Source organism: Perognathus longimembris, chromosome 3, assembly GCF_023159225.1.
Source record: "Perognathus longimembris pacificus isolate PPM17 chromosome 3, ASM2315922v1, whole genome shotgun sequence".
Lineage (NCBI taxonomy): Eukaryota > Metazoa > Chordata > Mammalia > Rodentia > Heteromyidae > Perognathus > Perognathus longimembris.
In genome coordinates this window covers 64,681,974-64,709,752 of record NC_063163.1, presented here as the reverse complement: position 1 = coordinate 64,709,752, position 27,779 = coordinate 64,681,974, and the positions used below count along the sequence as shown (strand labels likewise).

The 27,779-nt window shown below is 49.1% G+C and overlaps 1 protein-coding gene and 1 pseudogene across 1 annotated transcript; one reads left to right on the top strand and one right to left on the bottom strand.

Annotated features, from left to right (window-relative positions):
• Positions 1–4,082: 4,082 nt before the first annotated feature.
• On the bottom strand, positions 4,083–12,723 carry Abhd17a (abhydrolase domain containing 17A, depalmitoylase). Its single transcript, XM_048341724.1, has 5 exons — positions 12,576–12,723; positions 7,635–8,208; positions 6,862–7,056; positions 4,659–4,838; positions 4,083–4,575 (listed from the first exon to the last, which is right to left on the bottom strand). Exons 2-5 carry the CDS (start codon positions 7,964–7,966, stop codon positions 4,350–4,352), a joined length of 933 nt encoding a protein of 310 aa, XP_048197681.1. The 5' UTR covers positions 7,967–8,208; positions 12,576–12,723; the 3' UTR covers positions 4,083–4,349.
• Positions 12,724–21,380: 8,657 nt separating this feature from the next.
• LOC125347915 lies at positions 21,381–21,858 on the top strand (annotated as a pseudogene).
• Positions 21,859–27,779: the final 5,921 nt, after the last annotated feature.

Sequence of the window (27,779 nt, the reverse complement as noted above, 5' to 3'; positions counted from 1 at the left end):
AAATGTGCCTAAAAATTATGAAGAGTAGCTTTAATCTCAGCACCAGGGAGGTGGAAGCACAAGGGTCACAAGTCAAGTTAGCCTGGGCTACAGTGTCATTTTATCTCAAAAGAAGGAAGTCATGATAATAGGACAATGATGAGAGAGACAGGCTTTTTGGGTAGTAAGGAGGTATGCGATAGTGTTCCTACAACCAGGGGTAATAGTCTAGAAAGAGGCTCTGGTCAGACAAGCAATAAAGAACTAGGTAGGTGGGCTGGGATGTAGCTCAGTGGTAAAGTGCTTGCCTAGCAAATGGAACGTCCTGGGTTCGATCCCCAGTACCAAAAAAGACAAAGACCAAAAAAATACAGTTTTTTTTAAAAAAAAAGAGTAGGAGAAAGAATTGGGGAAGGCAAGGGATGAATCAAGACAAAAAAAAAAATTTTTTTTTTTTTTTTTGGCCAGTCCTGGGCCTTGGACTCAGGGCCTGAGCACTGTCCCTGGCTTCTTTTTACTCAAGGCTAGCACCCTGCCACTTGAGCCACAGCGCCACTTCTGGCCATTTTCTGTATATGTGGTGCTGGGGAATTGAACCCAGGGCCTCGTGTATAAGAGGCAAGCACTCTTGCCACTAGGCCATATCCCCAGCCCCCAAGACAAATAATTTTTTTAAAGCTGTGTTCCTTACCAGAACTTTCTGAAACTACACAAAAACAAAGAGCCAGGCAAACTGATGGCTCACACCTATAATCCTAGCTACTCAGGAAGCTGAGATCTGAGGACTAAGCTAAGGGATAGCACCCAGGTCCTGAGTCCAAGCCCCAGTACTGGCACACAAACAAACAAGTACATATGAAAGAAACTTGAAATTGTGCATGCGTGCACATGCACACACACACACACACACACCCCAATACTGGGGCTTAAACTCAGGGCCTAGCAATTTCCCTTTGCTTTTTTGCTAAAGGTTGAGCTCTACTGTTTGAATTATACTTCTACTTTAGCTTTTTGCTGCTCAATTAGAGATAAGAGCCCCACAGATTCATCAGCCCAGGCTAGTTGCAAACTATGATCCTCAGCTCTTAGCCTCCTATATAGCTAGGCATGAGCCAGCTAAGCCAATGAATTTCTAGAATAAATTATCAAGTGTTCTAGAATAAATTATCAAGTGTTTTATTACCTTGAAGGTATTTCTGTGACACAAAACACAAAAGCCATATGTTAAACACACTAATGCTGATTAATAAGGACTTAAAAGGCCTGGTATAAAAGAAAAAACAATTGCTTGTACACCAGGCACTGGTGGCTCATGTTTGTAATCTTAGCTATTCGGGAGGCTACTGAGGATCACAGCTCAAAGCCAGCCTGGGAAGGAAAGCCTGTGAAACTTATCTCTCCAATTGAAACACCCAAAAGCCAGAAATGAAGGTGGGGCTCCTTGAGCAAAAAAGCTCAGGGACAGAGCTCAAGCCCCAGTGGTATGGGGCTTGAACGTCTTGTGTAAACATTCTACCAAATACACTGCAGACTAGGCAAATGAAATATAACTCATCAGACACTATGATCAATGCAACCATGTATATATATAAAACTCTACATAAGGCATTCATATGTGATGCACAATGTAACTATGTAATTCTACACAATTCCTCAGTCATTATAAGTAATGAAACTGTGTATTTGTAATTCTACATAACCTGTTGGTCACCATGGACAATGTAACTGTGTAAATGTTATTGTAACTTGTCAGATGATATACAATGTAACCATACTGTGCACAATGTAACTGTTGTTTATGTAATTTTATATAACTCAACACAGTACACAGTGTAACCATATGTGTATATACTTGTGTGAAACACAGCACACACCATATGCAATCAAACCCAGTGATTTTCTGGTTGGGCACAGCAACCATAACATGCAGCCCTGGGTTGAGAGTGTGGCTCCGTGCACAGAACGTGATCTGCATGCCAAAGCCCTGGATTCCACCCCAAGCGTCCCAAATATACATTAATAAAAGGACAAAGAATGGTCACCTGAGCATTCCTCTTTATTATGAAACACTACAAAGAACCTACATTTCTACCAACATCAGGTCCTGCTGCAAGGTATGTTCTAATGGTGCCAAAAGACAACACAAATCACCTTGCTGTATATCACCTCTAAAATAACAATAAAGTAGCCAGGTGCAGTGGCTCACCTCTGTAATCCTAGCTACTCAGGAGGCTGAGATCTGAGGATCACGATTCAAGGCCAGCCCAGGCAGGAAAGTCCTCCACGAGACTCTCATCTCCAATTAACCACCACAAAACTGGAAGTAGTGTTGTGAATCAAGTGGTAGAGCACTAGCCTTGAGCTGAAGAGCTCAGGGACAATGCCCAAACCCAGAGTTCAAGCCCCAGGACCAATAAAATACATAAGTAAAATATAAATAAAATAAATAAAATTTTAAAAAGTGATTTTTCTTTTTGCCAGTCCTGGGGCTTGAACTCAGGGTCTGAGTACTGTCCCTGACTTCTTTTTGCTCAAGGCTAGCACTCTACATCTTTAGCCACAGCACTGCTTCTCGCCTTTTTATGTATGTAGTGCTGAAGAATCGAACCCAGGGCTTCATATATATGAGGCAACCATTCTACCACTAGGCCATATTCCCAGCCCCCAAAATAAAGTAAATTAAAAAAATAAATTGGAAAAAAAAAGAGACAACAAAATCTAGAGAAAGCACAGTCCCCAAGGGTCAGAGAGAACAGCAGCAAGCAAAGGATGGTGGGGGAGTGAGTAAACAAACACCTAGGCTGGCGGCAGGGAGGAATGAGGGACACACTTGGCATGAAACAAGGGCCCAGGGTTCACACCTGTAACCCTAGCTACTCAGGAGGCTGAGATGTGAGGATCGTGGCTCAAAGCCAGCAGGGGCAGGAAAGTCTGTGAGACTTTTATCTGCAATAAACTACTCAAAAAAGTTGGAAGTAGTGCTGTGGTTCAAGTAGTAGAGCACTCGCCTTGAGCGAAATGAAGCTCAGGGACAGCACCCAAGTGCAGACAGAGTTCAAGCCCCAGGACCAGCAAAAAGAGAGAGGGGGGTGAGAGAGGAGGGAGAGGGGAGAGAGAGAGAGAGAGAGAGAGATCAGGGTGCAGCGAGGGCACCTCTGCCTGTCCAAAGGACCTAAGGCCAGAGGGGAGGCAGGAGCCCTCCCTCCCTGACTCGGGACGGCAGGGAACACCCGGACTGCAGCGCGGAGGCCGAGGCTTGGCTTCTCCTGGCGCCTCCCGTAGCGCATGGCGGGAACAGGACGGGCGCTCCAGGCGATGGTGTGAGAGGGCGCGGCGACTGGGCCGAGAGGAAAGGTAGGCGCAGGAAAGGGCGGTCAGAGTAACTGCAACCTACCGACCGCCACCTCCCCGCCCACCCAGGGTGGCCGCGCTGCCACCGCCCCCACTTCCGGAGGCTGGGGACGCCACTTCCGCACAGCTTCCCGGGGAGACCTGCCCGCTCCCAGGCTGAAGCACCGCCCACCCCTAAAGAGGCCGCCAGCAGGGCGAATGCGGGCAGAGGTGTGGGCCTAGCCACCGCAGAGTGGCACAGCTCTGACAACAGGCTTCACCGCAGGGGGCTGGGGGCTGGAGACTGGATCTGCCCGCCCTCACCGCACACCCAATGGAGGAGGCTGGGAGGTTCTGTGCTGTGCCTGGAGGAAAGGGAGTGTGGGAGAGGGAGAACTGGGTCTTGGGCAGGGGTGTGCCTGGCCACCGGTTCCCAGGCCAGCAGGGATGACTGACCGCACGAGCCTGCCACGGCCTCAGCTCTGCACTTGGAAGAAGGTGGCCTGGCTAGGGTACCTAGTATATGTGTGCACATGGTGCCAGGGGACTGGTGAAAAGCTACCAGAGACCACAGTGAGGGCCCCCCAGAGGGACTGCAACAGCCCAGGGGAGCCTTGGAGAAGAGATTCGCTAGTGGCCCAGAGATGCCACTCCTACCCCTGAGGAAGGTAAGAGACAAGCACAGGAGGTGTGTTAAAGCCAGCCAGATGGTAGGGTCTTGCAATCTATCAAGACCTGGGAAAGCATACCAGCTATGACAAAGACAGGAGCACTAAAATCTTAAACCTTTAATTTTTGTTTTCACGCCTTCTTTTTGTTTCCATAAGGAAAAAGAGAGCATAGCTCTATCTCCTGTACATTGGTCCGTGGCCCCTGGGCCGGGGCGGGATCTGGGCCACCTGCCCACCGCCTGGGGGGCCTGGGCAACCAGAGGGTCCACATGCAGCCCCCAGGGCCGTGGCAGGGGGCGAATGCTGAGGCCACCTTATTGCTGAGGTCCTGGTGAGGCGGAGCAGGTCATGCGGTGCCGAGTCAGAGGACTAGGCGCACTGGCTGGGCAGCTCCTGGGAGATGAAGCGACGCAGGCGCTCCAGGTACTGGCTATAAAGCTCAATGTCATTGTGCCCGGCGCCCTCCACCCACAGTGGCTCCACAGCCTTGGGGCAGCGCTCATACAGCGCTAGCCCATGGGAGAAGTCGATCACCTCATCCTCCGTGCCGTGGATGATGAGCACAGGTGAAGTGATCTTGGACACCTTCTCGATGCTGTGGGAGGGAAGGGGCAAGATGGTCAGACCTCAGTACCCTGAGCCCAGCCCACCCCCAACCTCGCGGCAACCAGAGCTCACTTGGGGAATGCATCAAAGCAGTAGGTCTTCTTGGTGTCCGGGAAGGCGACACGCATGCCCGACGTGAGTGGTGAGTGCAGAACCACGGCAGCGCACTCGTAACGTGAAGCTAGGTCCACGGTGGGTACTGTACCAATGCTCTGCCCGTACAGGATGATGCTGTCTGGGCTGATACCATACCTGGTGATGGCCGGGACAGTTCAACAGGGTCAGCAGGCTTCAGGAAGCTCCCAGGGCACACAGGGCTAGGCCCAAGGACCACATGCCCTTGCCCCGTCCTCCTCTGCCCCACAGAGGGGAATAGGGTGCTGGTTCCTCTGACTGCTAGGATCACAGGACCCAGAGAGAAGCCCTAGTGAGGGGACTGCAGTTCAGAGCACCTCCTCCTAGTCACCCCACTTCCACTTCTCCCCACGCCAAGTCTACTTCAGGCCTGCTTGTGCCTGTCTGTCTTGATTTGAAATCCCATCCCAGTGCATTCTTCTGGGGACAGGCATGCTTCTGCAGGGCACCCCTTCCCTCCACCCTAGGAAGTGGAGAATTTAGGCAACTGTGTCCTGGGTATCTCCACCTAGTTTGAAGGTGCAGAGTTCCTTGTGCCCAATTAGAGGTTTTTGTACAAATACTGCCCAATTGGGTTTTGTTGTTGTTGTTGTTGTTGTTTTGCCAGTCCTGGGGCTTGAACTCAGGGCCTGAGCACTGTCCCTGGCTTCTTTTTGCTCAAGGCCAGCACTCTACCACTTGAGTCACAGCACCACTTCTGGCCGTTTTCTATATATGTGGTGTTGAGGAATCAAATCCAGGGCTTCATGTATATAAGGCAAACACTCTTGCCACTAGGCCATATTCCCAGCCCCAATTACTGCCCAATTGTAAGGCTGAGGGCACAAAGTGGATGCCACCCCACATAAATGGGTTACAGGCACCAGGTACCTTTGCCAAGCTCAGCTTCCACTTTGGTGCCCCAGCCCTTCCCTACCCCTAGCAGGTCAATGCAGCCCGCCTACCCTGGCAGGGATCATCCTGCAGTTCACTGGCTCCATCTCCATTCAGGTCTGTTCCTAGCCAGCAGAAACACCCACTCTGCCACTCTGCCCGTACTGGGCAGCCCGACTCCACCGCCTTGTCCACCCAGTCCCAATCTAGACCCAGACGGCTTGCCCTAGCTCTGCCTCAACCTCCCTGGTTTCTTGGCCACTGCGGCCTCTGCTGTGCTGGGCACAAACCTATCCCTGTAACCATCCCAAGGAGGAGCTCCAACTGCCACAGCTTTGGCCTAGCCTCTCACATCCCCCAATTCACAGCTGTGAGGATAGCTGAGTCCACAACAGTAGTGACTGCCAGGCCACAGGCAGTGGAACAGAAAGGGCTCAGAAAACTGAGGGCATGTGCTCTAGCATCACAGGGGAGGGGTTCAGACAGTTCCTCAGTGCCAGAGTCAAGCCAGGAGACCCACTCCCAAACTTGCACGAGGAATGTCAGGTACATCACCAGGGTAATAACCAGGGCTGCAGACTTCCCAGAGCTGCATCTCATCTGAGTCCTGTGGGAGAAGGTGGGCCAGGAGGGCAAAAGAAGCAAGACAGGCAGCTCTGAATGGGCCTGAGGCCTGCATGAGGCCGCAGGGGGGGGTCATCCTCATCCCACAGCAGCAATGCCACTGCGCCGTGCTCTGTGGACACTAAGGACAGGACATGCATCAGTGAACCAGCATGAGAGCAGTTTGGGGGCCCCTAAGATCTAGGTACCAGGAAGCCAGGATCTGAGCAGAGCAACAGGAGAAATCTGGAGTTGAGGCCAGCCCTAACGTCAGGTGCGTGTTGGGTCCCATGCCTGTTAAACCAGGCATCAAGCTGCAGGTGACCCTCCCAGGCTCATTTGCAAGCCCAACCTGCCCATTGCCCATGGTGAATGAGGCCCTGCTCTACAGTCACGCGTAACTTCCTGCAGCCCTCAACCACTACCTCCTAGGCCCAGCATCCTCTGCCCACCTTCATGCCAGATGGAGGAACCTCTTCACCCTGTGGACAACCCCAAGAACCCAGGAGCAGGTGTTTACCCTCTTCTAAGGATCATTACAAGAGATACGCCTCCATTCCACACATGTGCTGAAGCACCCTCTGATTCTGCGTGGCGCTTCTCTCTGGGGAAGTTCCCTGAGGAACACCCAGGCAGGGTGATCCTGCCCACCTGGGACTCTCACCTTGTACGCAGCGCCTGCCAGGCAGCATCTATGTCTGCATAGAGATTCTTCTCAGAAGACCGGCCTGAGCTCACGCCGTAGCCGGAGTAGTCATAGGAGAAGACATTACAGCTGATGCGGGTCCCTAGGCCAATGTAAAAGCTGCTCATCTGACCCAGATCCACTGCGTTGCCATGAGAAAAGAGCACCGTGTACCTGGAGGACAAGTGAGGGCAGAAGCATAGTCCACAAGGACACCAACAACACCTGTCACCCCATCCTTTCAAAGAGGCCATGGAGCCAGCAAAGAGGTAAAGCAGGATGTCCAGCTTCCCAGAAGGAAAGGCAAGTGGCACTGGCTGAGGAAGAGGCCACCTGGGCCGAGAAGCCTGAAGTGGTAGAACCTCCTACTGTGGTGGTCCTAACTGAAGGAACACTGTGACCATCCCGGTGGCCCTGTGAGCTCAGGGCTCTGCAACCACCTCCAGCCCCACTGGACAGTTCCCACTTCTAGTGTACAAGTTTTCCTGGAGGGGCCTGTGCAGCCCCCGGGGCTCAGAATCACCCCTGGGCCTCCATGTCCTCACTCAAAAGAGGAGCTGAGGGGCCTCCCTAGAGCAGGTACACATGGAAGGGGCACAATATTTCAAGAGAGAGAGAACAGGGCACTGCATCCATGTTGGGATGACCTCCCACTCTCTGCTCTGACCCACTGGACAGCCACATCCAACTGTGGCAAGTGCATCCTAGGCCAGCACCTGCTCCCACCCATCCCTGTACCCTCAGCCTCTCACCTGGCACTGGGCACGCAGCGCACATACATGCAGGAGATGCGGTTGCCACGGGCACTCTTGGTCAGGAAGACCTCAATGGTATCGAGCTCCCGCTGGCTGTACTGGAAGTCAGCACGCTCAGTCAGGTGGATCTTCCAGCGCCCAGGGGTGCCAGCGGAAGTCCGCAGGGACCCAGTGGGGGCAGCCCCAGCCCCACCAGGCCCTGGCTCAGGCTCAGGTACCAGCGAGTAGGTGGGCTCTGGTGGCAGGAAGGCGAGCTTGGCAGCGATGCGGCCGGGGCACGGTGGGCAGCAGAAGAGGCAGCAGAGTTCACTCACTGACAGGCCGTTCATGGCGGGTGCCGGGCCCCAAGCAGGGCCTCCTTTGGGAAGCCCACCAACAATGCCACCTGGGCCTGGCTCAGCAGAGAAGATGCAGGGGTGCTCCGAGGAGGGGGCAGTAGGGAGGGTGCCTCCTGGGCTACTGCCCTAGACAAGAGCCCTGTTAGGAGGCTGCAGCCCAGCCCCATCGTGGTCCAAGACAAGCCCCCAGGAGCCTCACAGCCACAGGTCTCCACGTTGTGCAGTGGGTACCCCTGCAGGAGACACCAAGATATAGGTTCCTTCTAGGAGGCTGGACCCCCACTTTGTGCAGGTAGGAAGGTGTGTCCCCAAATCCTGTGGATTCCTGATCCTCTTGGCCTTTCCCCACATCCTTATCTCATCCTCTTGGCCTGGCCCAGCCCTGGCCCCCTGCAGAGAAGGGCTGTTGCCAACCATAGGCATGTATGGCTTACAGGGAGTACTGGCCATCAGATCCCTGTCCCACTCCAGCCTCTGGATTCAGGGAGACCCTCATTCCCCTTGCTCTTCCACACTGCTGCCTAGTCCCTTCCCCAGGGCCAGTTCTAGGCAAGGATTCACTGGCTTCCAGCAAGTGACAGAGGCAAGTACAGGTTTCAGACTGAAGGGACCCAAATGCACACTGGGTCCCATCCCACTGTGGCACCAGGCCTGCTCACAGGCCCTTGACATCCAGAGAGAGAGGAGCCCAGCAGAGGAAACAACAAACAACAACTCTGGGAACAAAGACAGGATACAACTCAGACTCTGAAGGCCCCACTGAGCTAGAACAATAGCTCTTCCCTGTGCTTGAGGCCAGGCAGAACCACAGGTGCAGGTCAGGGGGACCGGGAGCTCTATCTGTGACCTTGGGCCAGTCAGTGACCCTTCCTGGCCATGTCCTCACCTGCAGATTCAGATACAACTTGCCTCACAGGGGAGTACATGAGAGGAGGGGAGTGAAATGGTGCACAAGAGACCTGGTTCAGAGCTGCAGGACATCATGTCAAACTGAGAGGCCAAAGCAACTTCCATCGGGTGCAGAGCTACCAGACAAACATGAAGAAAACCGTTCCACAAAAATCCACCTGCTGACTATGCTTTCCCTCCCAGACTGGAACGAGGACAGCAGATGCTCACAGCTCCACATCAGCCACAGAACACAGGCACACACACTGGCTTCTGGGTCACAGCATTTGAAAACTACTAGACATGGGTAGGAGGCAGATGGGGACACACATAGGTGCACAAGGAGCTGTAGACCCATGGGCAGAGCTCAGGGGCTCAAAATACCTGCTCCCTACAGATCTGAATTGTGGGGCCAGGAACTGGAGACAGTCAGACCCAGGGACACACGGGGCAGAACTGTGAAAGCCAGGGCAGTATAAGGAATGCAACAAGGAATCCCACTTTGAGGTAGAATGCAAATTTTAGATTCAAGCACTTTTCTTATGGGGGTCTACTAGACTGGTTCTCAAAAAGTAGTTTTTCCAGGAGGATAAAAACAACTCCAAGAGAAGGACACAGGAGGATTCTACTGTTGATGTTATCTTTAAAGTTCTAGGTGAATTTCCTGGGACATACCCTACATGGTTACTGTATATGATTCTGGTACACTGGATATTGTATATATGCCTACCTGATTTAGGGAAGGGAAAGAAAAATGAGTGTGTAAGATATCACAAGAAATGTATTCACTGCCTTATGTAACTGTACCCTTTGCACAACACCTTGTCAATAAAATTTAATTTAAAATTTTTTAAGTAGTTTTTCCCATCAGGAAACGCTGGAAAATGCTTGGGAACACTTGTGGTTGTTATGACTGGGTGTTTCTGGTATGGAGTGGGTGAAGGCCAATGATCAAGCTCTCAACACCTTATGGTCTCCAGAACAGCTCTACTAGGAAACAACCCCATCTCAAATGCCCACTGTCAAGGTTGGGAAATGTCAAAGGGGGTGGGGGGAGCAGGCACCATCAGGCAATGCTCATGTAGGCAGGTGAGCTTGGAGGAGTCTACAGTCTGAAAGATAGGCCTGACTGAGAGATAGGAAACAGGAAGGCCGCCTCTGGGACTCCCAAAGCTATAAAACATGTGTCAACTTTTTTTCCTTTTTTTTGCCACTCTTGGGGCTTGAACTCAGGGCCTGGGCACTGTCCCTGACCTTTTGTTGTTGTTGTTCAAGGCTAGTACTCTACCATTTGAGCCACAGCACCACTTCAGGCCTTTTCTGTTTATGTGGTACTGAGGAACGAACCCAGGGCTTCATGCATGTTAGGTAAGCACTCTACCACTAAGCCACATTCCCAGCCCCTTTCTTTTTCTTTTCTTTCTTTCTTTTTATTTTTTTTTAAATTGCTAGTCCTGGGCTTCAACTCAGGGCATACACACTGTCCCTGAGCTTTTGTGCTCAAAGCTGGTGCTCTGCCACTTGAGCCACAGTGCCACGTCAGATTTCCTTGAGTAGTTTATTTGAGATAAGAGTCTCAACGGACTTTTCTGGGACTTTCCTGCCCAGGCTGGCTTCAAACCATGATCCTCATCTCAGCCTCCAGAGTAGCTAGGATTACAGGCATGAGCCACCAGCGCCTGGTGAGTGTCAACTCTTAGTACTAACTTTCACCCTCTAGGTCCAATCCTATAAAACCCTAGGCTTGCTGTTATCCGCCATACCTACCTGGTCCCCACCTCCCTGTCTGTATTTCTTTCTTTAGTCTTCTCTCAATCAGCATCACCTCACTCCAGGCAACTCTACAGTTGCCCACAGCACAAACCTCATCATACTACCTCTTCTTTGGGTACCCTGCGGCCTCTCACTATTCTCAAGAAGATCATATCCCAGCTAGTCTCCAGTGGCTCAATACCTGTAATCCTAGCTATTTAGGAGGCAAAGATCTGAGGATAGCAGTTCAAAGCCAACTGTGACAGTAAAGTCTATGAGAAGCTGGGTGTCAGTGCCTTATGCCTGTAATGCTACTCAAAAGGATGAGATCTGAAGATTGCCAACCCATGCTGGAAAAGTCCGTGAGACACTATCTCCAATAAACTACTCTGAAAAAGCCGGAAGTGGAACTGTGGCTCAAAGTGATAGAGCACTATCCTTGAGTAAAAGGTCCAGGGACAAAGCCCAGGCCCTGAGTTCAAGCCACACGACCAAGCCCCCCCCCCAAAAAAAAAAAAAGAGAGAGAAAGATCACATCCTGTAAGACTTTAAATCAAGTTCAGCCAACTCCTGGGTCTCACTCATCTTGTAGTAGACCTCCTCCTACCTCAAAGCTTCAGTTTCCTGTTAGCCACACAGCAATCAACTCAGAACAATCAGCACACAGAACAGCCACTCCCAACCTCACTGATCTGCTCTTCCTCCCTGGTCAGAACTCATGTCCAGTGCTCCTGAGTCCTCTGCATTCAGTAGGTCTAACTCTAAACATGAGCTTATAATTCCAGGTTCATTTCCACAGCACTAGCTGCCAGCTCCCATGTCCAAACAGATCCCTGCCCCTCATCTACAACCACCATGCATGCAAGACTACTGTGTGATTACATTCCATAGTAATTTGCTGAGTAGCAAGAGAAAAGGGAAAGCCAGAGGAAGACAGACCAAAGTCTCCAGTCTGTAACTTTGAAAGGGAAGGGTCCTGGTGTCTTCTTGGAGGGCCACAAATATCTGAGATTTCTTGCATCTCATTGAGTTAAACTGGGCAGTGCACCCCAGATGTCTCACTTACTGGGTACAAACCCCAGGCACCCAGCCACTGGTACCCACTAACACGTAACTTTCAGCCAGGCCCCACACCATCACGGACATTCAGAGGACCAACAAGCAGTCAGGCAACTGCAACACTAAGACGACCTATATATGCAGGCTGTGATGGCACCTCACTGGGCCAGCCAGTGAGGAAGTTTCCTGGAGGAAGGTACAGGCAGGATGCAGAAAAGGGGCTAGGTAAGAGGAACAGACAGGCTTTTGGAAAAGTAAGGGCTAAACCCAGAAGTGACAGACAATTCCAAGAACTACAGGCTCCTGGCTAGAAAACCCAGTGGCAGGAAAAGTGGGAGGGAGGTCCTAGAAGAAACCAGAGTCTGTGTCAGCAGCGCCCCTGGGCCCTGCTGCACACAGTACTTCATCCTGGGGAAAACAGTTATGGAGGAGTTCTGAACCCGGATGGAAACCTAGGTGAAAGGCTATGGAGTGAACTCTAGCTGCATCTAGAGAACAGATTGGATCTGGAGGCTCGAAAGCTGACTCGCCGGGCCCCAGCAGGAAGAGCCTGACAAGGGGCAGAGGCGGCCGATGGATGGCCGAAGAGGGCTGGAGGAAGGAGACCGGGTATCAGGATGGGGGGTAGTAACAGGGTCTGAAGCTCGGCCGGGACATTCCCCAAAGCCAGGGCCACGTCTCCAAAAGGATGAGGTCGCCTCACGGCAAGGATATGGAGGCCAAGGCTTGGCTGCGGTTCACGACGCGCCCTATTCCCCAGCCCAGGGACCTCGGCAAGACCCGCGGCCTTCCCGGGAATGCGTGGATTTTAGGGACGTGTAGCCCAGTTCCAGCCTCGCGACCTGGCATGGCTGCCCAAACGGCCAGGGCCCACACCTACGCCGCCCTGTCCGCCACTCACCACCCGGGCCCGCGCTCCCCGGCCTCGGGACCACGCTCCATGGCTCCCAGAGACCCGCCGGTGCGTCTGTCGGCCCCCCGGCGCCCAGGCCCAACCTTCAGCGCCGCCGCCACCGCCGCCGCTAACCTGCGGGCGGAAATCAGCCTCGCTCTGCAACCGCCCCGGAAGTGACGCGCGATGTGCGCGAGAACACGAGCGCGCTGGGCATTCTGAAGGTGGGAATGGGTGGGGGCGGGACTTTGCGTGGGGGCGGGGCCTGTTAGTGTGGGCGGAGTCTGCCTCGGAGTTCATTCATTCACTGGGGCTTGGACTCGGCCTGAGCACTGTCCCTGGCTTCTTTTTGCTCAAGGCTAGCACTCTGCCACTTGAGCCACAGCGCCACTTCTGGCCATTTTCTGTATATGTGGTGCTGGGGAATCGAACCCAGGGCTTCATGTGTAGGAGGCAAGCACTCTTGCCACTAGGCCATATCCCCAGCCCGCCTCATTCACTTCTTTTGACTGAGTTCATTCCCCAGTATGGGCACCAAAAGAGAGGGAGGAGGGAGGGAGAGGGGAAGGGGAGGTAGAGAGGGAGAGATAGGGGAAAGGGAGAGGAAGAAGGGGGACAGGGAGAGGGAGAGGGGGAGAAGGAGAGAGGGAGAGAGGGGGGAGAGGGAGAAAGAGAGAGAGAGGAAAAAAGGGAGAGAGAGAGAGAGAGAGAGAGAGAGAAAAGATAAGTATTATTTGGGAGCCCTAGCCAGGAAGTCAGCATTTTGCTGGTCAATTGGAAATAAGAATACCTCACTTTTCTGCTTCGATTGGCTTCAAATTTTGATTCTCAAAGTCCAACTTTCTGGGCTGGGGATATGGCCTAGTGGCAAGAGTGCTTGCCTCGTATACATGAGGCCCTGGGTTCGATTCCCCAGCACCACATATACAGAAAATGGCCAGAAGTGGCGCTGTGGCTCAAGTGGCAGAGTGCTAGCCTTGAGCAAGAAGAAGCCAGGGACAGTGCTCAGGCCCTGAGACCAAGCCCCAGGACTGGCCAAAAAAAAAAAAAAAAAAGCCCAGCTTCCTGAGTAACTAGAAACAGGCGTGAGCCATAGGCACACAACCGTGTTTTATTTTTTGAAAAGAATTTTGTTTTTTTCCAGAACTAGACTAAAACTGAGATTCTCCATACACCACACACACACACTCCAACTCCTGAGTAATTGGAATTACAGGTGTAAGCCACCACACCCAGCCTCGCCCTATTCATTTTACCTCACCACAATCATTTTATTGAGTTGTTTTGTTTTTTTTTAATTTATTGTCCCTTTCTCCTGACCTTTCATCAGACCATCCCAGGGCAAGGACCATGCATTCGTCATTACCACTGTGTCCCCAGCTGTCTTCCATGCTACCAAAATGACTCAGTGGATGAATTAGGATGAGTACTGAGGATAATTCCCAGGACTGTGATAGATCTTACAAAGATGAAAAGATGCCTCATGAGACTTTGAGTAGGAACACTTTTCAGTAGATATGTTATCCTTCCGTCTTCATTTTTTGTTCATTTGGTATGGGCATTCTGCTTGTTTTTTTGCCAGTCATAGGGCTTAAACTCAGGGCCTGGGCACTGTACATGACCTTTTTTGCTCAAAGCTGGCACTCTACCACTTGAGCCACAGCTGTACTTCCAGCTTATTTTGATAGTTAATTGGAGATAATAGTCTCATGGACTTTCCTGCCAGGGCTGGTTTTGAACCACAATCTTCAGATTTCAGCTTCCTGAATAGGTAGGACTACAGATGTGAGCCACCTGTTCCCTGCCGTGTGTGTGCACACATGTGTGTATGCACATATGCTGCCAGTACCAAGGTTTGCACTCAATACCTCATATTCATACCTGCTGTGCTTTTTTTTTTTTTTTTTGGCCAGTCCTGGGCCTTGGACTCAGGGCCTGAGCACCATCCCTGGCTTCTTCCCGCTCAAAGCTAGCACTCTGCCACCTGAGCCACAGCACCCTTTTGGCCGTTTTCCATATATGTGGTGCTGGGGAATCCAAGAGCTTCATGTGTAGGAGGCAAGCACTCTTGCCACTAGGCCATATTCCCAGCCCCATGCTGTGCTTTCTTGATCCTGCTGGGACTCTATAACTGGAGCGACACTGCCAGCCTGGCTTTGATGGTAACAAGTATGTTTCTGAACCTCATAAGCCTTCCCATAGTTGCTAGTATGGCATAAATTTGTCACCACACCCAGCTTCTACTATTAATATGGAATCTCAGCCTTGCACCAGTGGCTCACACCTGTAATCCTAGCTACTCAAGAGGTTAAGATCTGAGGATCACCGTTCAAAGCCAACCTAAGCAGGAAAGTTTGTGAGACTTTATCATCAATTAACCATCAGAAAAAAAAAAAAAAACACCAGCATAAAAGCTCAGGGACAGCACCTAGGCCTTGAGTTCAAGCCTCAGGACTGGCCCCCAAAAAATGATGGAATCTCACCTTGGCACTAGTTGCTCAAGCCTATAATTCTAGCTACTCAGAAGGCTGAGAACTGAAGATGACAATTCGAATCCAGCCTGCGTAGGAAAGTCTGTGAGACTCTCATCTCCAATTAACCACCAAAAAAGCCAGAAGTTCAAGTGGTACAGTGCTAGCCTTGAGCAAAAAAGCTAAGAGATAGTGACTGGTCCCTGGTTGGAGTGCCAGGACATCACAAAAACAAAACAAAAATAAGAATAAAAACAAAAACAAGGGGCTGGGAATATGGCCTAATGGCAAGAGTGTTTGCCTCATATACATGAAGCCCTGGGTTTGATTCATCAGCACCACATATATAGAAAAGGCCAGAAGTGGTGCTGTGGCTCAAGTGGTAGAGTGCTATCCTTGAGCAAAAGAAGCTCAAGGACAATGCCCAAGCCCTGAACTGGTAAAACCAAAAACAGATCTCATAAACTTTTCTTTCTCCCAATATTAGCCTCCAAAGCAGCAAAGGTAACAAGTGAGTACCACTTATTTTTGAGATGGGTTCTTGAATTATCCCTAGGCTGGCTAGGACTGCACTTCCCCTATTTGTACTTCCCTTTGTCACTGGGATGACATCTATACATCATCCCATCCAGCCATTGTGCTTTCCCTGTAGCTGAAATGATAGGCATGGACCATCATGCCCCGCTGTTGGCTGAGATGGAGTTTCACAATTTTTTTTGCTTTGACTGGCCTGGAACTACCAATCTCTAATCTTTCTCCCAAGATGCTAGGATTACAATCTAGATTACTCTCTCTCTCTCTCTCTCTCTCTCTCTCTCTCTCTCTCTCTCTCTGTGTGTGTGTGTGTAGCTTGAACTTGTAAGGTTTAACAAAAGGAGACTGCCACATGGTTCAGAAGCGTTTATTGGGGGGAGAGCATACTGCTGGACTGCCCAAGATGGAGGAATGTAGGGAGGGTACGTGGGATGCAGGGGAAGGGAAAAGGGAAGGAGAAAATGGAGCAAGGGACAGGTTGCAAGGGGGCCAGGGGCAAAATGAGAGGCAGAACTATTGGAGACTGATTTATAGGGAGAGGGCAGAAGGAGGTGTGGCCACAGCTAAGACTTCAGAGCCTGGGGAAACCTCCCACTACCCCTAGCAGGGCCAGTTACTTGGGTTAAGAATGCTGGGCTGGGGCTTCTAGGAAGGGAACCACTCCACTCATGCTCTGAGGAAAAACAATGGGAAGGGGCCATTGTTTCAGGGAAGGCCTAACAGAACTCAAGTTCGAGCCTCCTGTTGACTGGAAGACAATACAGTTGTGAGTGGTAGCTCATGCCCATGATCCCCTGTGATCCTCAGTTACTCTGGAGGCAGAAATTTGGAGGATTGTAGTTTGAGGCTAGCCCAGACAAAAAGTCAGCAAGACTCCACCTCAATACCTAAGCTAGGCATGGTAGTTCATATCTGAAATCCCAGCCATATGGGAGTTCTTGATAGAAGGATCAAAGTCCAATTCTGAGCCCCAGCAGAACTTTAGACCCTTTCCAGAAAAAAAATAACTCAAGCAAAAAGAAAAGGCTGGAGATGTTTTTCAAGCAGTAGAACACCTGCCTTGCAAGTGTCTTGAGTTCAAATCATAGAAACAACTGTCATCTACACACACACACACACACATACACATACACGAGAGAGAGAGAGAGAGAGAGAGAGAGAGAGAGAGGATGTTTATTTTCTGGGAGTTTCTACCAAGGGATTTTCAAGACCTGGCTGTATCTGCTTCTGTGCATTTGGTGCAGAAATGGGAGTCTCCCTATGTAGTGCAGATGCAGGTAAGCAGCCCTGGAGCTCAGATTTGCCCACTTCTGTGGGGATGGGGGATGGTATCCTGAGCTGCCACTAAGCCCTGCCTCCTGTCCATTCTAGAAAGGCTGGTTCCAAAGCCAGAGAATTATTACTGAAAGGTGGGAGGCTTTTCCTGGAAGACAACTGCATTATAGAATTGATGTCTGAGGGCTGGGAATATGGCCTAGTGGCAAGAGTGCTTGCCTCATATACATGAAGCCCTGGGTTCGATTCCCCAGCACCACATATATAGAAAATGGCCAGAAAGGGTGCTGTGGCTCAAGTGGCAGAGTGCTAGCCTTGAGCAAAAAGAAGCCAAGGACAGTGCTCAGGCCCTGAGTCCAAGCCCCAGGACTGGCAAAAGAAAAATGAAAAGTGAAAGAAGAACTGATGTCTGGGTATGTGAAGACTTTAGCAGATTTCAAGGAGAGGAAGAAGGGAGTTTGTGGGGGGGGGGAAGAGAGAGAGGGAGTAGAGAGAAAAGAAAAGGAATAGAGAGAGGAGACTGAGGGGAAAGCAAGAACAGAGGGGAAAGAGTGAAGAGAGGAGAGAGGAATGAGGAGAGATGAGAGGGAGAAGAGAGAGAAAAGAGAGAAGGGAGAAAGAGAGAGACTTGGGCAGGAAGTAGGTTCCTGCTAAGACCAGGAAGGAAGTGGGGGGACACCTTAAAATAGCACCAGAGCCCAGCTGATCAGAGGTGGGGGCAGGGCAGGCTATGAATCATATGGAACACAGAGGGGGCAGAGGATTCCCCCAGACCCCAGGCCTGGATCTAGCCCCTATCTACACAGGCATTGAAGTTGTGAAGTGAAGATGGGAGCAGAGCACGCCAAGCAAGCCTGGATCCAGTTTCTGTGTGGCAGGAGACATGGTTCCATGATTATAAGTCATGTGTGCCTTTCACATGAGAAAACCACAGGATATATTTGCACAAACCAAGAGAGTGTGGAGTAATGACTGCACATGACCTCTGCCTGGGTGGGGTTCAGGGGCAGAGTGCTTGCTTAGCATGCCCAGCAAAGCAAGAGAAAGATCAAGGAGGAGTATACTCTCTAATAATGATTAAAAAGTATAGGGCTGGGAATGTGGCTTAGTGGCAGAGCACTAGCCTAGCACTCGTGAAGCCCTGGGTTCGATTCCTCAGTAGATGGTAGAGTGCTAGCCTTGAGCAAAAGAAGCTCAGGGACAGTGCTCAGGCCTTGAGTTCAAACCCTAGGACTGGGAAAAAAAAAAAAGTATGCCATTTGTTCAGCCCCCCCATTTGTTTCCCTACTTACCCCTCCTCAAGCTAGATAAATAAGACAAAAAGAAAAAAAAAGCAAACTGTTTCCATTTCCTAAAGTTTATTGTGATAAATATTATTTATATGATCAGAGGCACAAAGGCATTGCTCCTTTGTATTCCTCTCCTAAGAATATTCTCCTCTGGTTTCACTGTGTGTGAATATCTAGAGTCCTGTATAATTTAACATGTTCCAGTATATATTAGATCTACCTTCTTCATAAGAGAGAAAATATGCGCTGTTTGTCTCTCTGAGCTTGGCTTACCTCACTTAACATGATTTGTTCTAGGTCCATCCATTTACCTGCAAATAATATAACATTCCCCCCTCCTTTTTTTTTGCCTTTCCTGTGGCTTGAACTCAGGGCCTGAGCACTGTCCCTGGCTTCTTTTTGCTCAAGATTAGTACTCTAACACTTGAGCCACAGCGCCACTTCTGTTTTTTCTATATATATGGTGCTGATGAATCGAACCTGGGGCTTCATGTATGCGAGGCAAGCACTCTACCATTAGGCCATATTCCCAGCCCAATGACATTGTTGAGGGGTGTCATATTGACTCCATCTCAGACTAGTTAAAGAGGGCAGAAGCTGACCCCATCTTCACTAAGATCACCACCACCCCCCCAGCTTCAGAGTTGAGTGCCCCTCTCTGTAAACAATAGTATGGCCTCCCATCCCTGTGCCAATTCTAACTAGAGTGATAGGTGTAATAGGGAGGTCAGATCTGGCCAGTGCCATCATTAACTGTGGAGGGGCGTCAGACTGACTCCAGGTCAGATTAGAGCAGAAGCCAACTCCATCTTTACTAAGATCTCCCCCACCCTATCCAGGGAAGTTCCCCTTCGCTGTGATAAGATTGTATAAACTGCTTGACCACCTAAGTTGTGGAACATTCAAGGAACGTTCAAGGTTAAACCTGTGCCCTCCTATGAGTAGGTGTATCCACCTGCATCATGTGAGCCCCGCCAAATCTATGCGCCAATTCTAACTAGAATGATAGGTTGGTTCAAACAGATACTGTGAGACAGACTGTAACCCCATTGGCCACCTGCGTGTGACCTGGCATGCTCTGTAAGTGTTGTAACCTCATTGACCACCTGAGTGTGGCAGGCTTGACCATGTGGTGTTTGCCTTTATAACCCAACCCTGAGTGTGGCCAGGGGCACGCAGTCCCAGCTCCTGAGTCTGGGCTGCAGCCCTGGCCGGGCCAGCCTGCTTTTTACAGTTGTGGTTCCAGCTCCTGAATCTGGGCCATGACCCTGCCGGTCAGTATACTTTTTACTTCCCCAATAGATCCATCTTTTTACTTGAGACTGTTTCTGAGTGGTGGACTCTTGGAGGGATGGGGGATTTCCCCCACCCTCGGACCCTGTTACATTGTGGGCCCCTCCCTTGGGGGTTCCCATTACAATAGGTTGGTTCAAGCAGGTACTATGTAACAGGTTATAACTCCATTGGCCACCTGTGTCTGGCAAGCTTGACCATGTGCTATTTCTAGCATCTTGTCTTGATGGGCGTGCCTGGATTCCTACAGGGAGGGAAGTCCCATCCCCAGGTAATGGGTGTTCCTGAATCCCAAGAGACAGGGGTGGGCACATGCCTATAGGTTATTGAACCTGTCAGTCAAGTGCTTGGGACTGGGAGTTTCCTGTGACCCATCCCCCTGACCTGACCCTATTTAGGGGCAGGTCAGCTCAGGTGCCATTATGCTATGCCACAAGTCTCCATGTTCGCGTCTTGTGAATCTTGTCCCCATACTACACAATTAGGTGCTCAGTCCTTGACGTGCCCTCTGTGGAAGACAAGCCATGCTGTCTTCAGAGACAATGAGGGGGAGATGAAACAATTCCAGCAAGGAGGCAAGAGGCAGAGCAGGCAAATTCCTCCTCCTCTGGTTTCCAGTTCTCTCAAGACCTTCCAGGAATTGCATGATTCCCAGCCTCAGGGTGGAGGACCTCTGTATTGTGGAATCCAGCCCCACACCCCAAGCAGGAATCTCTTCTGGGAATGCCCTCACCTGCTACCCAGAAGTATGCTTCAAAACTCCAAGAACAGCTAGCCAGATAGAGATAGTAAAAGACTGTGGTTTGGGAGATGGTGAGGATTGGAGGAGTGATTCTAGTAAAGTTCTTGCCTAGTGCCAGGGGCCATGGCTCACACCTGTAATCCTAACTTCCCAGGAGGATGAGATATGAGGATGGCGGTTCCAAGCCAGCCCAGGCAGAAACATCCATGAGACTCTCATCTCTAATTAGTCACCAAAAAAAGCCTGAAGTGGAGCTGTGGCTCAAGTGGTAGAGCACTCCCTTGAGCAAAAGCAGCTCGGGGATAGTGCCCAGGCCCTGAGTTTCAGCTCCAGATATAGCGCACGTGTACACACACACACACACACACACACACACACACACACGGTTCTTGCCTAGTAAGTGCAAGGCCCAGAGTTCAAACCTGAGTGCTGCAAAAACAAACAAATAAAGATCATTGCCTGTCTCCAGTGATTCATGAATGTCATTCTAGCTACTCAGAAGGCTGAGATCTGAAGATCTAGGTTCAAAGCTAGCCTGGCCAGGAAAAATCCTGAAGACACTTATCTCCAATTAATCACCAAAAAAGCTCTTATATCCAATTAACTCCCAAAAGCTGGAACTGGATCTGTGACTCAAACAGTAGAACTCCATCCAGCTTTGAGCAAAAAATCCTCAAGGACAGGTCCCAGGCCAAGTTCAACCCCAGTAGCGATATATATATATATATATATATATATATATATATATATATATATATATATATATATATTCATATATATTCATATATATATATATATATATGAATGAATATATGCAAAAGATTTCTGCACCGGTACTTATCTCGTGAAAGCTCATGAAGCCAGCAGGGAAGGAAAGTCCTTGAGACTCTAATCTCCAATTAAACTCCAAAAAGCTAGAAGTGGAGATGTGCTTAAGTAGTAGAGCATTAGTGTTGAGCACAAAAGCTCAGAGACAGTGCTCAGGCTCTAAGTTCAAGCACCAGGAAGCAAATAAAACTGAGAGCTGATGGCTTAGGCCTGTAACCCTAGGTACTCGGGATGCTGAGATCTGATAATCCTGGGTCAAAGCCTGCCCTGGTAGTAAAGTCCATGAGACCTCTCATCTTCAATTAACTATCAGAAAAGCCAGAAGTCCCCTGGCGTCACATCCGCCCCCGGCCGGCCCGCTGGCCCGCGCGCGCCACGGCTCGGCTCGCTCGGGGCCCGGAAGCCGCCCCGCCAGCCTGGGGTCAGGATGGGCAGCAAGATGGCGTCTGCCACCAGGGTCGTCCAGGTAGTCAAGCCACATGCTCCATTAGTAAGATTCCCTAACAGAAGAGACAATCCTAAGCTCAGTGCATCGGAAGCTCTGAGTTCGGCAGGGATCCCCCCCCTCACTCTTCCTTGATCTCCCAGCATGCTAAGGGAAGTAAATCACCAGACAGGATACACCCCGGTCCGCCAGACACGGCAGTAATATTAAAACATTACCTCAGAAATACAGAAGGAAACTGATCTCTCAGGAAGAAATGGAATTTATCCAGCGTGGAGGGCCAGAATAATCATTGAGGCTGCTGCTTATCATCAAAGAATTATCTTTACAATAAAGGACTTCCAAAATGACAAATACAAATTGTATTTAAACAACCTTAATAAATATCCTGAGAAAATGAAATATAGAAAGTACAGACGGAGGGCTGGGGATATGGCCTAGTGGCAAGAGCGCTTGCCTTGTATACTTGAAGCCCTGGGTTCGATTCCTCAGCGCCACATATACAGAAAATGGCCGGAAGTGGCACTGTGACTCAAGTGGCAGAGTGCTAGCCTTGAGCAAAAAGAAGCCAGGGACAGTGCTCAGGCCCTGAGTCCAAGGCCCAGGACTGGCAAAAAAAAAAAAAAAGTACAGATGGATACTTCTATCTCCTAATTTATGTAACTTGGTGAGCTTCTCCACAAGCTTACCAACTTGTTTATGTATTTCATACTTATTAAAGTACACATTTAAAAATGTTTAAAAAAAAAGCCATAAGTAGAGTTGTGGCTCAAATGGTAGAGTGCTAACCTTGAGCAGAAAAGTTCAGGAATAGTGCTTAGGCCCTGTGTTCAAGCTCCAGGAATGACACAAAAAGAAAAAGATTAGTGTAAAAATCTCATCTAAAAAATAACTAAAGCCTAAAGGGCTTGGGACATGGCACAGCTCTTAGAGCACCTCTCTAGAAAGTGCAAGACCCTCAGTTCAAACCCAGTGCAGGAAGGAAGGGAAGGAGGGAGGGAGGGAGGGAGGGAGGGAGGGAGGAAGGAAGGAAGGAAGGAAGGAAGGAAGGAAGGAAGGAAGGAAGGAAGGAAGGAAGGACATAACCCAATATAGTATACCGTGTTCCCAAAAAATGTCCCCACGGAGGTGGAAGGAAAGTCAGACACATCCAGGATTGTGTAGGAGATAATGTACTGGGAATTTAGTGACAAAATATGTTTGGGTGGGGTGGGGGTGTGGTTCTGGGGCTTGAACTCAGGACTGTTCCTTAGCTTTTTAGCTGAAGGCTGATGCTCTATCACTTGAACCACACTTCCATTCTCAGGTTTTGGGCAGTTAATTGGAGATAAGAGTCTCACCAACTTTCCTGCCCTGGCTGGCTTTGAGCTGCCATTCTCATACCTCAGCTTTCTATGTAGCTAGGATTATAGGCTGAGCCACTGGCCTGAAGGTATGAGTATGATTTTGAGCGGCCCCAAGGCCAAGGGAATCCCAATTGGTCCTGAAGAGGGGCACATGCATTGGTTTAGAACAAGAGTTACATCATCTTGTCTGGAATGTACCTGATTCAAGCTGCTATCAGAATCCTGCAGGTCCCTGGATTCCAAGTGAATAGTCTTGTCTATTTGTAGTTTGCTGGGAAGCTACAGGAAAATAGGTGAAGGTTATTCTGGGCCATTGTGGAGATTAGGACTCCAGGGGACTGTGGTTAAGCGACATCTCAACACCCCCAAAGGCTGATGAGCCACAGACCTGGTTCCAGTGTGGTGGGGCTATGAGGCTAGGGGGCTGGACCTGTCCCAGGTGATTACCATGTGACTCTCCTCCGGAAGGGATTTATGCAGGTATGTGGAGAGGGTAGGGTCTCAAGAGGTCACTTAGCTCAGGAAGAGCAGGCTGATATAAAATGAAGTCAATCTCAGGGTGACCTCTGCAGGTAGCATGTTACCTTCTACTTTTTAAAAATCCAACAGTTAAGTAATTCGTTCTGGTACTGGAGATCGAACTCAGGGCCTGAATACTGTCCCTGAGCTTTTGTGCTCAAGGCTACTTACTGCTCCACCACTTGAGCTAAGCTTCCACTTTCGGCTTTTTAGTAATTAATTGCAAATAAGAGTCTCACAGGCTTTCCTGTCTGGACTGGCTTTGAACCTCCATCCTCAGATCTCAGTCTCCTAAGTAGCCAGGATTATAAGCATAAGCCACCAGCATCTGGCTTCCCCCCCCCCCCCCCCCCAGCCAGTCCTAGGGCTTAAACTCAGGGCCTAAGCACTGTCCCTGGCTTCTTTTTGCTCAAGGCTGGCACTCTACATCTTTTTATTTATTTATTTAACAATTTATTTTTTAATTTTTTTTTGGCCAGTCCTGGGCCTCAGACTCAGGGCCTGAGCACCTTCCCTGGCTTCTTCCAGCTCAAGGCAAGCACTCTGCCACCTGAGCCACAGCGCCCCTTCTGGCCATATATGTGGTGCTGGGGAATCAAACCGAGAGCTTCATGTGTAGGAGGCAAGCACTCTTGCCACTAGGCCATATTCCCAGCCCAACAAAAATTTTTTTGACAAGGTGTTGTGCAAAAGGGGTACAGTTACATAGTAGGGCAGTATGTACATTTATTGTGTTATCTTACACTGTGTTTTTCTTTCCCTTCCCTAGGTCAGGTAGACATATATACAATACACAATGTACCAAGAACATATACAGTAGCCACGTGGCCAAGCCCAAGAAAATTCGCCTAGGGCTTTAAATGTAATGTCGATATTAGACAATATGTCGACAGTAGTCTTTTATGAACGTACATACATAGCTGAGCTATTGTATTCCACTGAGAGGTCAATTTTTTACCTTTATATGTTGAGTAGTTGTTTGGTTTTAGTTACATAATGTAGGGTCGCTGACCCAAACCTGTGGGAAATACCATTTGACAAGAGGTTTTTGGTTTCACAGACCTGGTCTCTACTGTCTCCCCGTCACCCCATCTTAACAGTCATATATCAGGGAGATCATGCCCCTTTGTTTTCTGTGTCCTAGGCTTGTTGACACTCTACATCTTGAGCCACAGCACCACTTCTGGCTTTTTCTTTTCATGGGATACTGAGGAATTGAACTCTATCACTAAACCACATTCCCAGCCCCACATCTGGCTTTTGTGCCTAGGCTGTCCTCTAATGGCCACCTCCAGCTCTTAGCCTTCTGAATAGTTAGGTTTACAGGAATGGGTACTTACTGAGTTCATTCAGTTCCTTTTTGAGAAAGGATTTCACTATATGGCCCAGGTTGGCATTGGAGTTGAGAAGTTCCCAGCTACTGGTATTATAGACATGCTTTACCTCACAGGTTAACTTTTTGTTTTGATTTTGCTGCAAGGTATAAACCCAAGCCTTTAAAAAATGAGCTAAGAGGGCTGGGGATATGGCCTAGTGGCAAGAGTGCTTGTCTCGTATACATGAGACCCTGGGTTCAATTCCCCAGCACCACATATGCAGAAAATGGCCAGAAGTGGCGCTGTAGCTCAAGTGGCAGAGTACTAGCCTTGAGCAAAAAGAAGCCAGGGACAGTGCTCAGGCCCTGAGTCCAGGGCCCAGGACTGGCAAAAAAAAAAAAAAAAAAAAAAAAAATGAGCTAAGGATTGAGACTGAGCTGAATTTAGGCCATAATCTTCTGACAAAGGCAAACATCATATGTCTAGGACCTACCTTAATGCCCTCAGTTTACCTTAATAATCTCCTTAAAATCTTTGCCAACAGCTCATGACTCTAATCCTAGCTACTCAGGAGGCTGAGATCTGATGATCACAGTTCAAAGTAGGCTGAAGAGTCCATGAAAAAAATTTTTTTTTGCCTATCTTGGATTTGAACTCATGGCCTCAGTTTTGTCCCTCAGCTCCTTTTTATTCAAGGATAGCACTCTACCACTTGAGCCACAGTGCCACTTCCAGCATTTTCTATGATTAGTAGGAGATGAGTCTCACAGACTTTCCTGCCCAGACTGGCTTTGAACCATGATCCTCAGATCTCAGCCTCAATCTATGAGACTTTTATCTCCAATAAACTACCAAAAAAAAAAAAAAAAAAGGCCAGTTGAGCTCTGGCTTTATGGTACAGTGATAGCTTTGAGCATAAGAAGCTCAGTGACAGTATCCAGGCCCTGAGTTAAAGCTTCAGGTCTGGTGTACAGATACACACACACACACACACACACACACACACACACACACACGAGCACTACTCAGCCCTAAGTTCATGTCCCAGTACTCAGTACTGGCAAAAAGTAAAACAGAAAACAAGCAAGCAAGTGGAATGACTGAGTGACTGTGTGTCTCTATTGTTTATTTTACTTTGCTTTTTAATATAGGAGACCAAGAGCAGAGCCTTCTCTATGCTAAGCACATGCAGTCTGTAACTAAATTACATCCCTATCTTTTGTGTGTGTGTGCCAGTCCTAGGCTTGAACTGAGGGCCTCGGTGGTGCTATCTCTGAGCTCAAGGCTAGTGCTCTACTTTCAGCACCACTTCTAGGCTTTTTGGGTGCTTAATTGGAGATAAGAGTCTCATGATGGCTGGGAATGTGGCTTACTAGTAGAGTGTTTGCCTAGCATGCATGAAGCCCTGGTTTGATTCCTCAGTACCACATAAACAGAAAGCAGAAGTGGTGCTGTGGCTAAAGTGGTAGAGCTCTAGCCTTGAGCATAGAGAGGCTCAGGGACAGAACCCAGGCCCTAACTTCAAGCCCCAGGACTTGCCAAAAAAAAAAAAAAAAGTCTCGTGAATTTTTACAGGTATGAGCCACTATCGCCAGGCTACATCCCTATCTTAAAATGAGGACCATGACCTGTGCTTTGGAGCTGTGGCTCATGTCTGTAATCCTAGAGATCAGGAGAATAAAGGAAAAAAAGAAGAGAGAGAACATATAGTTACAGTCTGGTTTGTTAAGGAAAGATTATAAACCAAGAACCATGAATGAAACTAAGAACTATGTATAACTATGTATATTACAGTAGAACTATGATGATACTCATTTCATTTTATTATATATAAATATAACAAAGAGAGAGGCTCACGGACAAGCCCAGGCCCTCAGTTCAAGTCCCAGGACTAGCAGAAAAAAAAATGGTTTCACAGACTTTCCTGCCTAGTTTAGCTTCAAACCATGATTGTCAGATCTCAGCCTCCTCAGTAACTAGGATTACAGGCATGGAGCCACTGGCACCTAGCTTGTTTATTTATTCATTGCCAGTCCTGGGGCTTGAACTCAGGGTCTGAGCACTGTCCCTGGCCTCTTTTTCTCAAGGCTAGCACTCTACCACTTGAGCCACAGTGTCACTTCCGGCTTTTTCTATATATGTGGTATTCAGGAATCAAACCGAGGCTTTCATGCATGCGAGGCAAACACTCTACGACTAGGCTATATTCCCAGCCCCTGGCACCTAGCTTAGAAAGGAAAATATACATATATTTATATATAAGTACATATTATATATAATAAATGTATTTATATATATATATATATATTTTTTTTTTTTTTTTGCTGATCCTGGGACTTGAACTCTGGGCCTGGGCGCTGTCCCTGAGCTCCTTGTGTTCAAGGCTAGCACTCTACCATTTGAACCACAGCCCCACTTCCAGCTTTTTCTGTTTATGTACCAAGGAACCGAACCCAGGGCTTCATGCATGCTAGGCACATTCTTAGGCCTTTTTTTTTTTTTTTTTTTTTTGCCAGTCCTCGGGCTCGCACTCAGGGATTGAGCACTGTCTCTGGCTTCCTTTTGCTCAAGGCCAGCACTCTACCACTTGAGCCACAGCACCACTTCCGGCTTTTTCTTTTTATGTGATGCAAAGTAATCGAACCCAGGGCTTTTTTTTATTTTTTTTGCCAGTCCTGGGCCTTGGACTCAGGGCCTGAGCACTGTCCCTGGCTTCTTTTTGCTCAAGGCTAGCACTCTACCACTTGAGTCACAGTGCCACTTCTGGCCATTTTCTGTATATGTGGTGCTGGGGAATCGAACCCAGGGCTTCAAGTATACGAGACAAGCGCTCTTGCCACTAGGCCATATCCCCAACCCTGAACCTGGGTTCAGGCTTTGTGCATGCTAGGCAAGCACTCTACCACTAAACCACATTCCCAGCCCTTGTCTTTTCTCTTTTGGTACTGGGGATCAAACACAGGATGTTACACTTGCTAGGCAAGCCCTTTGCCACTGAGCTATATCCCAGCCCAAGAAAAATGTAATCTTAACATTATTTTGCTTTAGGATACTTTTAAATCTGAATTTCCCTCCTTCCTTGGTCACTGGGATTGAACCAAGGTTGGTGCACTCCTACTTGGTTATTATTTGAGGCACCCTAGTCATTGCAGGGT

Bases quoted from the DNA above. Each gene is read 5' to 3' on its own strand.
- Abhd17a (XM_048341724.1), bottom strand. From the start codon at position 7,966: ATGAACGGCCTGTCAGTGAGTGAACTCTGCTGCCTCTTCTGCTGCCCA. The intron at 7,057-7,634 runs GTGAGAGGCTGA...CTTGTCCTCCAG, and splicing joins CGCTGCGTGCCCAGTGCCAG to GTACACGGTGCTCTTTTCTC. The intron at 4,576-4,658 runs GTGAGCTCTGGT...TCCCTCCCACAG, and splicing joins TGCTTTGATGCATTCCCCAA to CATCGAGAAGGTGTCCAAGA.